This window comes from Rhinoraja longicauda, chromosome 32 (assembly GCF_053455715.1).
Source record: "Rhinoraja longicauda isolate Sanriku21f chromosome 32, sRhiLon1.1, whole genome shotgun sequence".
Classification (NCBI taxonomy): Eukaryota; Metazoa; Chordata; class Chondrichthyes; order Rajiformes; family Arhynchobatidae; genus Rhinoraja; species Rhinoraja longicauda.
In genome coordinates, this window is record NC_135984.1 from 11,701,762 (window position 1) to 11,719,522 (window position 17,761).

General features: G+C 43.8%; 1 protein-coding gene across 1 annotated transcript in view; it reads right to left on the bottom strand.

Annotated features, from left to right (window-relative positions):
• Window positions 1-17,761, bottom strand: part of bace1 (beta-secretase 1) — a 131,189-nt gene that overhangs the window by 97,734 nt on the left and 15,694 nt on the right. The window contains exon 2 of the mRNA XM_078426675.1: window positions 1,275-1,363. Coding sequence (XP_078282801.1) covers window positions 1,275-1,363 — 89 coding nt within the window. The remainder of the gene's footprint in view (window positions 1-1,274; window positions 1,364-17,761) is intronic.

The following is a 17,761-nucleotide window of genomic DNA, read 5'->3' on the forward strand; positions in this document are numbered from 1 at the left end:
GCTATTGTCCTCTGATTCCTATCATCAAACCAATTTTGCACCTCATGGGTTCTCATATGGAACGTTGTCAAAAGCCTTATTGAATCCTATGTAAACGACAACAACCTTTATTTTCATACTGAGTTACCAACTCAAAAAGGACAAACAATTTAGTCAGGAAAGACACAAAATGTTGGGAGAAACTCAGCGGGTCAGGCAGCATCCACGGAGAACTTGGGATAGGTGAGGTATCTGGTCGGGACCCTTCTTCAGACTGCAGCACGCAGCATCTGCAATGCTGCATCTGCAGGTCCTTGTTTGTACTTCTAAATAATTTAGTCGGTCAGGATCTCCCCTTAACAAAGCCATGATGATCAATCTCCACTTCTCCAAGTGCAATGATCTCCCTTCATTCTTCTAATATATAGTGAATACTTCCCAAGTTGACCCAGTCTCTCCTTGTACAACAGTCCTTCCATTCCAGAATAGACACAGTATGCTGACGTAACTCAGCGGGTCAGGCAGCATCTCTGGAAAAAAGGAATAGGTGATGTTTCGGATCAAGACCCTTTTTTTGAGTCTGAATCACTGACCCGAAACATCACCTATTCCTTTCCTCCAGAGATGCTGCCTGACCCGCTGAGTTACTCCAGCATTTTGTGTCTATCTTTGCTGTAAACCAGCATTTGCAGTTCCTTCTTATACACTTCCACCAGCCCGGTAAATCTTGGTTACAATGACTCGATAGTAATTATATATCTTCTTTGATAACAACCTTCCTTCTTTCTCAGATTGGGAGCTGAGGTACTCTATTTATTTGCCGTTTATTTATCCAGCCGAACTCCTTCCCAGATCTCCCTCTATCTTCCTGTCTCCACCTATATCCTTCCTTTGCCTGCCCCCCTGACATCAGTCTGAAGAAGGGTCTCGACCCGAAACGTCACCCATTCCTTCTCTCCCGAGATGCTGCCTGACCTGCTGAGTTACTCCAGCATTTTGTGAATAAATCGATTTGTACCAGCATCTGTAGTTATTTTCTTATAAGGTTGTTAAGAGTTGTGCTGGAAGCTCTCTTAGTTTTCTTGGCCTTGGATGTGGAAACGTTTTAATGCCTTACAACCAACTCCACCATCTTTCCCTGACTTCTCTGTTGCAGGCTTTTCCCATTTCCCACACTGATTCTAACCGGCCATGAAATAGGCTATTGGTCTTGGACAGGGGGCAAGGACGTGGAAGTGTGCTGCTTTAGGACGGTCAATGCAATTTTATCGCAATGGCAAAGAGTTTGTACTTACAGACTGCGGTGATAGTATCTCTTCAGGAATGGATGTGCCGCGGCACCAACTGCAAAGTTGCTGCTACCCGTGTCCACCAGAATGTTCAGCTAGTACAGAAAGAGAAAGCAGTTACTTCACTCCACTCAGGCACGATCCCGTCCTGTGATCCTTCATATAGCGATCAATAGGATTCGAAGTGCCGGAGTAACTCAGCAGGTCATGCAGCGTCTCTAGAGAACATGGATAGGAGATGTTTCAGGTCAGTAGCCTTCTTCAGGCTGATTGTGGGGGGGGGGGAATAAAGCCAGAAGACAGTTTCCAGCTTTCTTCCCCCCTACAACCACTGAAGAAAGGTCTTGACCCAAAACGTCACCCATCCATGTTCTCCACAGGTGCTTGCTGAGCTGCTGAGTTACTGCAACACTTTGTGTCCTTTTGTGTATTAATCAGCATCTGCAGTTCCTTGTTTCTACGCATGTAGTGCTGTTATTTGTTTAGCATTTTGAGTGTGGTGGTACCAGTCATTTTGAGGAAAAGTCAGACCTTAATCTGTGCTTATTTCTCCTTGTGTTCGCTGGGTTGAGGGAAGGGTCAGGTGGGGGGAGGGATGGGCTGATTTAGTTTGCACCTGTTGAGTGCTCACTTAGGGCTTCATCTTGGTCAGAAATGTGTGGAATGAAACCAAAATCCATAGATGTGAGAACATAATCTAGGCCAGTTCTTCAGTACTGAAGGGATGCTGTATCTGCTTCGGGTTTATCTGTAGTCTTGTTCAGCCAGCTGTTCCCCAATGTAAAAGCTCCCAGATTCAGGGAAACACCCCTGTGGAAGGTTTATACTCAGTTGGTTCTTGATGAACACACTGCCACTGATCAATCCCAATGAACCAATCTTTTACCAGGTCTCAAGTAGACACAAAAAGCTGGAGTAACTCAGTGGGACAGGCAGCATCTCTGGAGAGAAGGAATGGGTGAGTTTCAGGTCGAGACCCTTCTGCAGACTGATTTTACCAGGTCTCTCTGAGCACTTGGTTAGTGAAAGAAAAATAAACAAAGTACTGGAGTAAGAGGGAGTTAGATGTGGCCCTTGTGGCTAAAGGGATCAAGGGGTATGGAGAGAAGGCAGGTACAGGTTACTGAGCTGGATGATCAGCCATGATCATATTGAATGGCGGTGCAGGCTCGAAGGGCCGAATGGCCTACTCCTGCACCTATTTTCTATGTTTCTATGTAACTCAGCAGGCCAGGCGGCATCTCTGGAGAACATAGAAGGGTGAAGTTTTGGGTTGGGACCAGACTGATTGTAGGAGGAGGGGTGGAGGGAGAAAGCTGGAAGAGAAGAGGGACGGGACCTTTCGGACCTCTACCACAGAGTAGAACGAGGGCAGCAGGTTTCCTCCAACTCACACACAATCCTTGACTTGGAAATAGTTTCCCTTTGTCGTTGCAGGGTGAAAGCACTGGAAATCCCTCTCCGACAACAACTTAAGCAGAAGGACTGCCACATCGAGGATAAGCAGCTTTCATTGAGTTTGACATTTATTTCAGTACACCCCATCCATTTTGTTGCTTATTTTGCCCTTTATAAACCGGTCACATTTCTGCCACTCTCACCATGGTTACCAGCACCACAAAAGGATTCTTAAAAGATGACTGCAGCTTTTTTTTTTTTAAAGCCAAAATGTGATAGGAAACAATGGGTATAAAAATAGATCTGTGTCCCATTTTTATTTAATCAGAAGCCTCGGTGAAGGTTTTAGTCAGAGGTACGGCGGTGGTGTCAGTACGTCACTGGGCTACCAGCCAACGCTGTGAACCACTGATACAGGGACATGAGCTGAAAATTTCAACTGGATGGAAATAATTTAATAACCCCAAATTTAACGATTGACAGGAACAATGAAAGTGTCAGATTGTCGCGAAATACCATCTGGTTCACAAATGGCGTTCAGAGAAACTGAAGCTGTCTCCCCTCACTCAGTCTGGCCTATGTGTGACTTCAGACACTCAAAGTAGTTGACACCGAGCTGCCTCTTCATGGGTAATTCGGATGGTCAATAAATCATCAGCAACATCGGCACCCCATGCACGAGTAAATGACAAACGGAAATCACAGTCACAAGGCTGAATGGTCCTAGACAAAATCTGAATGTGGAATGGATATGTTTTTATCATTTTAAGGAGGAGTAGAATTAAGCCATTCGGTCCATCAAGTCTACTCCGCATTCAATCAAGGCTGATCTATCTCTCCCTCATAACCTTATTCTGCTGCCGTCCCGCCACCTCTGACACCTGTACTAATCAAGAATCTACCCATCTCTGTCTTAAAAACATCCACTGATGGCCTCCACAGCCTTCTGTGGCAGAGATACTCCACAGATTCACCACCCTCAAACGAAAGAAATTCTGAGGCTGTGACTAGTCCTACTCTTCCACGAGTGAAAACATCCTCTCCACTTCCACTCGATCCAAGCCCTTTCACTATTTTGATTCTGACATCCATCCCAGGGCATTGAGACAATGGTGATGCAAACTGAATTTGTCCTGAGATTTTGCAACGCTTTCCCTCCCTAAGAGCATACTATTCACCATTCTAAACATCTGTCCTTCCACCTCCCAGACAGAGGCTGCAATGCTTACCATCTACAAAAATGCACAGCTGTTATTTGCACAACTACAAAATGCACAGCTACTCTGACAGCACCTCCTAAACTCACAACCACTACCTCAAATGCAGACAAGGGCATGGGGAAATGTCGGGGGTAGTCCCATTCTCCCTCCTCTTTCCACATTCCCTTACAAATAGGGCAAAGAGCACCACCAGAGTGGTACTTGGATGGAAAGAAAAGGTCCCATTCTATATTATCCCTGCCAAGTAAAGGCCATTTGGCCCATTCATCTTTCCTAACCCTTCCTCAAGGAATTTATTTTTACTTCAGTGATTCATAGAATTAAACACCACAAAATAAAGATTATTTGGCTTTTAGAATGTGTTCCAAATAGGGAAATAAGATGTAATTAACCCAAAATCATTCATTTGGATCGCGGAAGGAGTCATTTATTTATTTTTAAAGAGCCAAAGTTATAAATGAGATGATCATGATATCTACATAAGAATCAAACTGATTATATTTGATTCCCTATTTGGATCGTACATTTTGTCAATGAGGCAGAGTTTTATTAGTGGAATGATTTCATTTCCATGTTACGATAATGCATTTATCTGTTAATTGTTCATACTATCAGCATCAACTCATGTAGTATGCTTCAGTAGGTTTTCCAGCCTTGCAATTTTAAAATTAAAGACATGAAGTAAAGCAGATTTTTCAAAAAATAAATGAAACATTTATACAATAGATTATCATGGCTCTCAGTAATATTTTAATGTGCAATATAATCCATAAATTTTGATAAAGTGCATTGACTACTGTTACGTATGTAAATTGTGGCAGGTGTTTTGAGCAAAGCCAAATCTCACAGATTGCTTGGTTGCCTGTAATTTTTCAAAATATTTTTATTAACATCGATCAGTACAACACAGGAATAAGCCTTTTGGCCCACGATGTTCGTGATGAACATGAAGCCAAATTAAACTCATCACTTCTGCCTGCATGTGATCCATATCACTCCATTCCTTGCATATCCACGTGCCAATCTACAAGCCTCTTAAATGCCATTGTTATATTTGCTTCTGGTAAATCCCTGGCATCATGTTCTTTCCCACTCTGTGTAACAAAGACCTGCCCTGCACATTTCCTTTATGGTTTCCCCATCTGATCTTAAAGCTATTGATTAAATTTTATCTCAAACCCTAAACCTCTCCAAGGAAAATTCCAGAATCTTAATCTAAACCCACTGTTAAATCTATGGGTTTTGTCGAATTTACTACATAAATTCCCCTTAGATACCAACACATTCATATCGGTGAAGTCTCAGGCACCTTTTACAACTACACATCAATCATTTATTGAAATCGTCCAATTGGAATTGAGGATCAGGAAGAGCGCTTCTTTGGAATAAAACAACTTTAAATTCATGACAACTTAAAAGGAATATTGAAAGCAAAGATATGAAGTTGACCAGGCAACAGTCAACAAAGGAGGACAGAAGGAACTGAAGTTGCTGGAATCTTGAACAAAGCACAAAATGCTGGAGGACCTCAGCAGGTAACATGTACAGCGGAGTGCAAAGATTTTTGTTTCTTTTGGACTGTAGGAAGACAAATGGTGGCATTCTCCAGCGATCGGTTTTATGGCTTTTGCTGCAGCTTGATCTATATTAATGATCCAGGCTTGAAGGTGCAAGTCACAATTTTTAAGTTTGCAGATGACACAAAACGTGGCAGTGTTGCGCACTGTGAAATGGATAGTGAAAAATTGCAGAAGGATACACATGGGCTGGAGGATTGTTGAAGGATACACATGGGCAAATACGTGGCAGATGAATTTTAATGCAGAAAAATGTGAGATAAGATGTTATGTCTGAAGATTGTGGAGAGGCAATGTAGAATATAGTGTCCTGATAGGGGTGCTGGAGACAAAGGAACTAACTGCCATCCTTTTCAGAATGGCAGGCAGTGACTAGTGGGGTACCGCAAGGCTCAGTGCTGGGACCCCAGCTATTTACAATATATATTAATGATTTGGACGAGGGAATTGAATGCAACATCTCCAAGTTTGCGAATGACACGAAGCTGGGGGGCAGTGTTAGCTCTGAGGAGGATTCTAGGAGGCTGCAACGTGACTTGGATAGGTTAGGTGAGTGGGCAAATGCATGGCAGATGCAGTATAATGTGGATAAATGTGAGGTTATCCACTTTGGTGGCAAGAACAGGAAAGCAGACTATTATCTGAATGGTGGCCGATTAGGAGAAGGGGAGATGCAACGAGACCTGGGTGTCGTGGTACACCAGTCATTGAAAGTAGGCATGCAGGTGCAGCAGGCAGTGAAGAAAGCGAATGGTATGTTGGCATTCATAGCGAGGGGATTTGAGTATAGGAGCAGGGAGGTTCTGCTGCAGTTGTACAGGGCATTGGTGAGACCACACCTGGTGTATTGCGTCCAGTTTTGGTCTCCTAATCTGAGGAAAGACATTCTTGCCATAGAGGGAGTACAGAGAAGGTTCACCAGATTGATTCCTGGGATGGCAGGACTTTCATATAAAAAAAGACTGGATAGACTTGGCTTGTACTCGCTGGAATTTAGAAGATTGAGGGGGGATCTTATAGAAACTTACAAAATTCTTAAGGGGTTGGACAGGCTAGATGCAGGAAGATTGTTCCCGATGTTGGGGAAGTCCAGAACAAGGGGTCACAGTTTAAGGATAAGGGGGAAGTCTTTTAGGACCGAGATGAGAACGTTTTTTTTCACACAGAGAGTGGTGAATCTGTGGAATTCTCTGCCACAGAAGGTAGTTGAGGCCAGTTCATTGGCTATATTTAAGAGGGAGTTAGATGTAGCCCTTGTGGCTAAAGGGATCAGGGGATATGGAGCGAAGGCAGGTACGGGATAATGGCGGTGCAGGCTCGAAGGGCCGAATGGCCTACTCCTGCACCTATTTTCTATGTTTCTGTGTTTCTAACTGGTGGACATGGGGGCACAAATCATTGAGAATGACAGGACAGGTTGAAAACATGGTTCATAAAGTGTATTCAATTCCGTGCTTTACCAATAGAGAGAGTGTCAATGCAAGAAGGTCATGCTGAACCTTTATAAAACACTGGATACTTCAAACCTGCATTGGAAGACCGTGCTCAATTCTGGTTTCCTCACATGTGGAATTGATGAGGACGTTAAGAGAGTCCAGAAAAGACGTACAGAAATGGCTCCTGGAATGAAGGGCCAGAGTTAGAAGGATGTATTAAAGAAGCTGGGTCTGTATGAAAGAGTTTACTTCAGAGAAGTCTGAGGGGAGAAGTGATAGAAGTATGTAAACTAGTTTAGTTTAGTTTATTGCCACGAGGTACAGTGAAAAGCTTTTGTTGCGCGCTGACCAGTCAACAGAAAGATAGCACATGATTACAATCGAGTCATCCACAGTACACAGATACATGATAAAGGGAATAACGTGAATAACTAATGAGGGGTCAGGACGGAGTTGAGAGTGGGAGGCTGGTCCCCTTGGTGATGTGTTTGAGGACCGAGTCACAGGCATGAAATAAAAGTGGAAGAGCTTTAAGAGTGACATGAGGATGAACTATTTTTGTGCAACGTATGTTTGGAATCTGGAACACACTGTCATCAGATGTAGTGGAGGCGGTCGGTTTCCATTGTGAACTTGCAGAGGAAATTGGACAAACAAACAAAGAAAATTGACAAGACTTCAAAGAAAGGGCAGTGGGTGGAACTACTGAACTATTCAAGGCAGAGTTAGATATAGCTCTATATATCTCCATAGATCTATAGAGTTCGATAGGGCTAATGGAATCAAGGGATATGGGGAGAAAGCAGGAACGGGGTACTGATTTTGGATGATCAGCCATGATCATATTGAATGGCGGTGCTGGCCCAAAGTGCCGAATGGCCTACTCCTGCACCTATTTTTCTCTGTTTGTAAGTACTCTGGTAAAGAGTTGGTACAGACGGCACAGGTCAAATGGCCTCATCGCTGTGACAAGCTCTGCTCGAAGTTATTTATCCTTAGTATATATTTTCCTTCCTATAAAATATTGAATTAGCACCCATGGATTTCTTCCATCCAATTCTTATCAATAAAGAACTTAGCATAATTCGATGTAAAGTAAGACTTACATTTACACTTCACATCTATTTTAGGACATCTCAAAGCCTTTCACACAGGTAGAAAAGGACAAGCTACAATCCTGTGGGAGAAAGGTACTTCAAACTGGTAGTCTGCAAATCAAGTAGCTGTTGTGTTTAATTCCCCTCCAGTGTAGAGTTTTAGGTCGACCAACTCACGCAACATAAATCGAATGCCGCAGTTATTTGTCAGAGATGAAAATTGTCCTGGATTCATCAGTTAGTGCGTTCCTGTCAAATTGCAATTTCCGCCATTTCCATGAAGGGGTGGCACGGTGGTGCAATGGTAGAGTTGCTGCCTTACAGCACCAGAGACCCGGGTTCGATCCTGACTACGGATGCTGTCTGTACCTAGTTTGTATCCGTGACCACCTGGGATTTCTCTGGGATCTCCGGTTTCCTACCACACCCCAAAGTCGTACAAGTTTGTAAGTTAATTGGCTTTGGTAAAAATTGTAAATTGTCCCTAGTGTGCAGAATAGTGTTGGTGGGTGCGGACTTGATGGAACAGGCATGGAAGGGTTGGACTAAAGGGCCTGTTTCGATGCTGTATTACTCAATGATTCATGTCCCATGATTCTGTGTATGAAGCGTTTGGTTAATTTGGGAGGTGATATTAGAAACCTTATCTTGATTTTATTCGACAGCTCTGTAGTGCTAAGCTTAGGGATGGTGATATAATAGATCTACATGCCGCCCAGCAGGGGTGATCTTTGCAACCAGCTTTTGAAGGAACATGGCACTACACAAGCAACACTCTTCCAGTTTCAGGGGGAGGGGGGGGGGGGGGGGTTGCTACTGAATGGATGCTGCAATTTTGGGAGGGGCTTATAGCATGCTTCTAAAGGGACAGAGAGACCTGGATTCTGAAGCATCCTCCTGCCAGAAGCTCTAGACTGTCACCATAGACTGTCTTCCTGGACCCTAAAGCACAAAGCAAAACATCCCACCAACATGTACTATAACAGTATAACAGTATATAACAGTATAACAGAGCTTTATTTGTCGTTCGGTACCGAAGTACCGAACGAAACTACATAGCAGTCATAGAAAAAAAAAGAACACAAGACACATAACCCCAACACAAACGTCCATCACAGTGACTCCAAACACCCCATCACTGTGATGGAGGCAACAAAACTTCCACTCTCTTCCCCACGCCCACGGACAGACAGCTCGTCCCCGACCGACCCGCACAGTCCCCGCACCGGGCGCTGAAACGTCTCGCGGCCGAACCGGGCGATGAAAGGCCCGCGACCAAGCCTTGCGCAGCTAAGTCCAAGCTACATAGAAACATAGAAAATAGATGCAGGAGGAGGCCATTCGGCCCTTCGAGCCAGCACCGCCATTCATTATGATCATGGCTGATCGTCTACAATCAGTAACCTGTGCCCAACCTCTCCCCATATCCCTTGATTCCACTAGCCCCCAGAGCTCTATCTAACTCTCTCTTAAATTCATCCAGTGATTTGGCCTCCACTGCCCTCTGTGGCAGAGAATTCCACAAATTCACAACTCTCAGGGTGAAAAAGTTCCATCGCACCTCAGTTTTAAATGGCCTCCCCTTTATTCTAAGACTGTGGCCCCTGGTTCTGGACTCCCCCAACATTGGGAACAATTTTCCTGCATCTAGCTTGTTCAGTCCTTTTATAATTTTATATGTCTCTATAAGATCCCCTCTCATCCTTCTAAACTCCAGTGAACACAAGCCTAGTCTTTTCATTCTTTCCCCATATGGCAGTCAGTCCCGCCATCCCAGGGATCAATCTCGTGAACCTACGCTGCACTGCCTCAATTACAAGGATGTCCTTCCTCAAATTAGGAGACCAAACTGTATACAATACTCCAGATGTGGTCTTACCAGGGCCCTATACAACTGCAGAAGAACCTCTTTACTCCTGTACTAAAATCCTCTCGTTATGAAGGCTGTTCTTCATCAGCCTGTCTAGGTCCCTCTGTCCCTTTGAGGACCCCCTCCCAGCATCCATTCAATAGCAATGCCCCCTGAAACTGGAGGAGTACTGCTTGTATAGCGGCATGTTGCTTTTAAAGCTGGTTGCACAGATCACCCCTGCTGGGCTGCATGCGGATCCGTTATATCACTATCTCTCAGCTTGCGGCTACAGAGCTGCAGAGCAAAAACATGATGAGATTTTACAGTAACACCTCCCAAATTAACCAAAGGCTTCATACATGGATCTGCATAAGAAGCGTGCTCTCAAGACTTTTGACACATGGTTTCCTACAACAGAATCTGTTACCATTATTGTCGGGTTTATTAAGCACAAAATTTCCAATTCACTGAAGCAAAATTTGAATTTCAGACCATATGCTTCTCGCAGGGCTTCAGTATTACTCCTAACTCAGCATTGTACTTGCTCTACTCATTATAACAACCGTGCTTCAGCTTTGTAATTGTTTTAATGTTTAATACTCAGGACGTGGGTCTTATTGGTAAGGCAGAACATGAGAATGGAAGAATTTGTTTAATATAGAGATACAGTGTGAAAACAGGCCCCTCGGCCCACCGAGTCACCTCCGACCCATTCACATCTATCCTATATACCAGGGACAATTTATCAAAACCAATTAACCTACAAAAGTGCACGTCTTTGGAATGTGTAGGAAACCGGAGCGCCAGGAGAAAACCTACACGGTCACAGGGAGAACATACAAACTCCGTATAGATGACAAGCATAGTGACATCGAGCCATAGTGACATCTCTGGTGCTGCAAGGCAACAACTCTACCGCTGTGCCTTTGTGTCACCCTAAATAACAAAAGTAGGCCATTCAGCCACTCATGCCTCCTCTGCTATTTACAGCTGATCCTTCCTTTTAGAACCACTTTTTTTGCATTAAACCTAAATCCCTTGATTCCTTTAACATCCAACAATCAATAGATCACTTACTTGAGTATACTTAGTAACACCACAGGCCTACTGAATGAAGCATTCTACAGATTTAACACCCTTGAGTGAAGTAATGCTTTTCCGTCTCAATCCTGACCATTTACTTTCGAGTTTCTGATTTCTAGTTCTATACTCACCAGCCAGATGAGACATCATCACTGCATCCACCCAGACAAGCTCGGGAAGCCTTATGTATGTTTCAATGAGATCACCTACATTCAAGAAAGTTGACCGTGGGCTTCCTTCTTGCATAACTGGCAGAGGTGGCTTATGATCTCAGATCAGAGGACAAACAACTCAAGCATCAACTTGAGATATGCCATACTGGGTAAAGACCACAGGCTCCCTCTCCCGAAGAACATTAATTGAACAGGAAGGACACAAAATGCTGGAGTAACTCAGCGTGTCAGGCGGTATCCCTGGTCAATATGAATAGGTGATGTTTTGGGTCAGGACCCTTCTTCAACATGGCTGACATCCACGTTCTCCATGGATGCTACCTGACCGGCTGAGTTACTCCACAACTTTGTCTCTTTCCTTGCTAAACCAGCATCTTCAGTTCCTTGTTTCTACAGTAATTAAATTGCTTTTATTCAACATGGCTGAAGGGTCCCGACCCAAAACATCACCCATTCTTTATCTCCAGAGATGCTGCCTGACGGTGACCCACTGAATTACTGCAACACCTTGCATCTATCTTTACTTTTTTTAGAATACGAGTCAAACAGATTTGTGGCCCCTTTCATTCCAAACAGCTTTTTAAAACACATTTTGACAGCTTTTTTTGATTTTGAACTAAAATTTTCAAGCTAAAATAGAGAGTTTTGAACCCGTATTCTCGTGAATAGTCCAGTTGCAACACCACATTGCAGCCGGATTTAATAAACACAAGATGAGGAAAGAAGGGAGAGACAAGGGAAGGAAAGACTTGTACGTCTACAGCCCCACTCATATCCTGAGAGCCTGCCAAGTGTTTCAGAGCCAAATAAAATTACTTTTGAAGTGCAGCCACTGATGTTACCCAATCAGACCATTGCGTGACTGGATGGCCTCACGGTGAGATGAATGACGAGTTCATGTACGTTTAGGTGTCGGGTGAGGGACAAATATCAGCCATGGACTGAGGAGGAGTCGACTGCGTTCCTACAAAGAGCATTTTTGGATGTTTTCACTGACTTAAGTGAAGCACATTCCTATCACATTACACAGAAAAAGCCACAAAACGCTGGATTAACTCAACGGGTCTAGCGGCATCTATGGCAGACGTGGTGGATAGGTGATGTTTTTGTCGGGACCCTTCTTCAGCCTGATTGCAGTTGAGGGGAGGAAGCTAAAAAAGAGGTGGGGTTGGAAGAAAAAGCCTGGCAAGTTTTTGTTTCACTCGTGTGCCAGACGATGTTCTGCCATCGCTTTGCCACAGCCAGTGCCACATCTGTGCCTCTGCGGAGATCGTCCGCAGTGCATGCCTCTCCCCAGCAAGTCAGTAGGTGGGCCATTGTCTGGCAAGTCATCGATGCGTATAGGCGTGGGTGATTTTGATTAACCATATTACCTGTTACATTACTGATCATATCATAATATTATAATCATAAACTTGTAGTGAGTCCAAAACGAGCGTTATTGTTCAAAGGTCTTTATTCGTAGGTAACCGTAACAAACTGCAACTCTTACTTTGGACACACACTACTTAACTAGCCAATACAATCTAATCTCATCTCTCCAGCTGGTCGCCAGACACAACTATACCTCGCGCTCCCGCATCTCGTGACTCGTTAGCCCAACCGAGGGTTCGAGACCCCCCCGCTAATCCGTATGTCCCTACAAACTATCATTTTACAGATGCTTACCACCAGACAAGGAAGTGTACATAGGAGCAGGAGTAAGGCCTTCAGCCCCTTGAGCATGGCCTGCCAATCAACAAATTCAAGCTGATCTTCCCTCAAAAGGACACAAAGAGCTGGCGTAACTCAGCAGCATCTCTGGAGAATATGGATAGGTGACGTTTCAGGTCGAGACTCTGATCTTCCCACAATAACATTTTCCTGCTCTATCCCATATCCCTTGATTCCCAATGAATTTTAATGATTGTGCCTCCAAAGCCCTCTCAACAGAAATTTTTCAAGATTCATCCTCCATTAACTGAAGACATTCTCCTCATATCCATAATAAACGGCCTACCCTTATTTTAAGACTGCGATCCCTGGTTCTAGATTCCTCTGCCAGTAGAAGCCTTCGCCATGTAAGTCCTCAAATTGAGCCTACTTTCCACGAGCTTTCCACTCGTTCCTCTGTCAGTTTCTCCTCATATGGCAGACATCACGTCACAGTCTGTCAAAACTTCACAGCACACCCTCTACAGCAGGTGTTGGCACGGCAACAAAGGGTGGTGGATGTATGGAACGAGCTGCCAGAGGAGGTAGTTGAGGCAGGGACTATCCCAACCTTTTTAGAACAGTTAGACAGGTACATGGACAGGACAGGTTTGGAGGGATATAGACCAGGCGTAGGCAGGTGGGACCAGTGTAGGCAGGTGGGACCAGTGTAGCTGGGACATGTTGGCCGGTGTGGGCAAGTTGAGCCGAAGGGCCTACTTCCGCACTGTATCACTCTATGACTATTGCAGACAGCAGATCCACACTGGTGTTTATAATCCACGTGGTCCACATTTCACCCATTTATGAGCATATTTCTCCCTCCTTTACTCCCTTATAAGGGGAAGTGAGGCAAGCACACGTGTTTATGATAAACACCTCAATTACCCATTGAATGAATTCCATTCTCTCACCCCTTTCCGGGACATAGACTAGTTCAGAATATCCATGCTGGATTTGTAAGTGAACATGCATTACGTCCTCTGGCTCCAATCTTGTCCTCAACTGGAAAAATATTGTCCACCACTACCATTACCTTTCATAATCTCATAGATCAACACAAGAAAAGAGCCACTGATTGTTAAGTAAATCTAAAGGGTTAATTTCTGAGTTGACATATGTTTTTGCATCTTTGCTCGTGCTTCTATGTAACATAGTTATACAGAAACACTATACAGAAGCTTTATATAACACGGTGCTTGTTCATATGAGGAAGAACATGGAACATAGAACAGTACAGCACAGGAACCGGCCCTTCAGCCCACAATGTCTGTGCTGAACATGATACTACGTAAACTAAGCTTCTCTGCCTCTACATGATCTATATCCCGACATTCTCTGCCTACCCATGTGCCCATCTGAAAGCCTGTTAAATGTCAATATCGCATCTGGCTCCACCGCTGTGGAAGAAATTTTCTGAGCCCAGACTGATCTCATCACCTACCGCTATGCATATTACAACACTATAGACTAGATTCTTTGTTCTTGCTGGAGAACAAATGATGAACAACAACAACAACACCAATAGAATATGAAAGAGTGATCTCTTCCATGCTGAGCAACTGTGAATTAACATTTGGAACCAGGTGGTTCTGGGCTTAATGCAATGCAATTGGGATTACAGTTGTCATGGGTTAATGTGGCACTGTTGATTTCATATCATCAGTGCGATCACAGATGATGCTCAATCAAGCTTAGAAATTCGTAGATAGACACAAAATGCTGGAGTATCTCAGCATCTCTGGAGAGAAGGAATGGTTGACGTTTCAGGTCGAGACCCTTCTTCAGACTGGTTACGGATAAGGGAAATGAGAGATATAGATGGTGATGTTGAGACATAACTAACAATGAATGAAAGATATGCAAAAAAGTAACGATGATAAAGGAAACAGGCCATTGTAAGCTGTTTGTAGGGTGAAAATGAGAAGCTAGTGCAACTTGGGTGGGGGAGGGCCAGAGAGGGAGGGAATGCCGGGGCTACCTGAAGTGAGAGAAATCAATATTCATGCCACTGGGATGTAAGCTGCCCAAGCGAAATATGAGATGCTGTTCCTCCAATTTGCATTTAGCCTCACTCTGACAATGGAGGAGACCGAGGACAGAAAGGTCTGTGTGGGAATGGGAAGGAGAATTAAAGTGTACAGCAACCGGGAAATCAGGTTGGTTCAGGCGGGCTGAGCGAAGGTGTTCTGCGAAACGACTGCCCAGTCTGCGTTTGGTCTCGCCGATGTATAAGAGTCCACATCTTGAACAACGGATACAGTAGATGAGGTTGGAGGAGGTGCAAGTGAACATCTTCGTGTTTGGCCATTGTGGAAGAGCTCCCAATTAATTGAACTTCCCTGTTGTTCTTCCACAAATATTCCCTTTTCAAATATTTAGCAAGAAGGAAAATCAATCTTATATGGTCCAGAAACAATCACATCACATGACTTTCTCCTTATTGATCCCTTGGATTAGTTTAGTTGAATTTAATTTTTAATATTGTCACGTGTACAGTGAAAAAAAGCCTTTTTCTTGTTGCCTGCGATCCAGTCAGTTTACAATCAAGCCGTCCACAGTGTACAGATACAGGATAAAGGGCATAATGTTTAGTGCAAGGTAAACTCCAGTAAAGTCCGATTACGGATAGTTCACAGGACTCCACTAAGGTTGATGGGAGGTCAGATGGCAGGGCTGCTCTCTGGTTAGTGAGAGGATGGTTTAGTTGCCTGACAACAGCTGGGAAGAAACTGTCCCTGTTTCTGGAGGCGTGCTTCCTTTATGTATATAGGAAGGCAATTGGGATTTCTCTACATCATGCCGCACACAATAAAAATTTCAGAACATCCTGCCAGATGAGATTTAGAATGACGTTAGTAGGAACACCACAACCTGCAGTAAAAACAGAAATGCTGGAACAACTCAGCCAAACAAGACTTGTCGAACAAGAAGCCAGTTGATGTTTTTGTTCAGGAACCCTTCCTCAGACTGATTAACTACTTTTTTCTTTCACAGATGTGGCATGACAGGCCGAGTTCTTCCAGCATTTCTGTTCTTGTTTTAGATTTCAACATCTGCAGAACCCAGTGCGTTTTTGGATATAAAATACTACTGGTATGCACAATCAATAAACATATCACAAAACGCTGGAGTAACTCAGCGGGTCAGGCAGCATCTCAGGAGAGAAGGAATGGGTGATGTTTCGGGTCGAGACTCTTCTTCAGACTGAAGAAGGGTCTCGACCTGAAACGTCACCCATTCCTTTTCTCCTGAGATGCTGCCTGACCTGCTGAGTTACTCCAGCTTTTTGTGATACCTTTGCTTTGTACCAGCATCTGCAGTTATTTTCCTACATCAGTAAACATATGAAACTTGGGCAGAAAACAAAATAATGATGTTTAACTGTTTAGAGGTGCCAATACTTATTTTTATTTCAAAAATACTCTCTATTCCGAATCAAATATATCTGCAAAACAAAAAATATATACAAAAACTCTTCACATTTATGACAGGAACAGATTGGGTGAATGCAAAGTCCCCAGGATAGGGGAATCAAAAACAAGAGGATCTATGTTTAAGGTGAGAGAGGGCAGGAGTTAATATGAATCTGAGGGGCAACGTTTTCATTCAGAGGCAACTTTTGCACCATTTGGAACGAGCTGCCAGGGGAGGTAGTTGGGCCATATACCATTACAGCATTTAAAAGATACTTTAACAGGTACGTACATGGATAGGAAAGGTTTAGAGGGATTATCGGCCAAAAGCAGGCAAATGGGACTAGCTTAGATGGGGCATCTTGGACGGACTGGTGTGTTGGGCCAAAGGACCTGTTTGCATGCTGTACGATTCTATGACTATGATATTCCCTATACATTCCACAGTGGCATACCCAGTCGTGTTCACAGCTATCCTTAAATAAAACCCCTTGCCATGTCATAGCGGCCCATAATTTGGCAGAAAAGCACCGTCATTACCTGCAGATTCCCATCCAAGTTATGTGTTCATGTTAATAAGGCATTGGAGCAGAATTAGACCATTTGGCCCATTGAGTCTACTCCACCATTCAATCATGGCTAATCTATCTTCCCTTCTCAACCTTAATTTACCTGCCTTCTCCAAATAACACTTGACAGCTTTACTAATCAAGAATCTATCAATCTCCACTTTAAAAATACCCAAATGACTTGGCCTCCACAGGCAATGAATTCCACAGATTCACCATACTCTGTCTAAAGATACATCCTTTTATTCTGAGGCTGTGCCCTCTGGTCCTAGACTCTCCCACTAGTAGAAAATCCTCTCCAGATCCATTCTAACCAGGCCTTTCACTCTTCAGTAAGTTTCAATGTGATCCCCCCTCACCCTTGTAAACTCCAGCGAATATTGGCCCAGAGCCATGAAAAGCTCATCATACGTTAACCCAATCATCCCTGGGATAATTCCATCTGCCACTTCTTTGCCTACTCTCCCAACCTGTCCAAGTCTTTCTGCAGACTCCCCGCCCCCTGTACACGACCTGCCCCTCCACCCATCTTTGTATCATCTGCAAACATAGCCACAAAGCCATGAATTCCATCATCCAAATCATTGCTATAAAACGTGAGGAAGTGTCCCCAACACCGACCCCTGCAGACCACCACTAGTCGCCGGCAGCCAACCTGAAAAAGCCCCCCCTATTCCCACTCATTGCCTTCTGCCATTCAATCAAACTTCCATCCATGCTAGTATCTTCCCTCTATTACCATGGGCTCTCATATTTGTCTCTCCTTGTAAATATATTGCCTGTGCTTCACTGATGTTTGTTCTAAACTTGGAACACCCAAAAGCACTGTGAAAGCATCTTCACCAAAAGGACTATGGTAGTTCAAATAAACGGCTTAACACCATCTTCTCAACAGTAATTTGGGATGAGCAATAAAATGCTGGTGATGCCGATATCTCACAAATGAAAATAAAGAAAGCTAGGATTGTTATCTTTTTAAA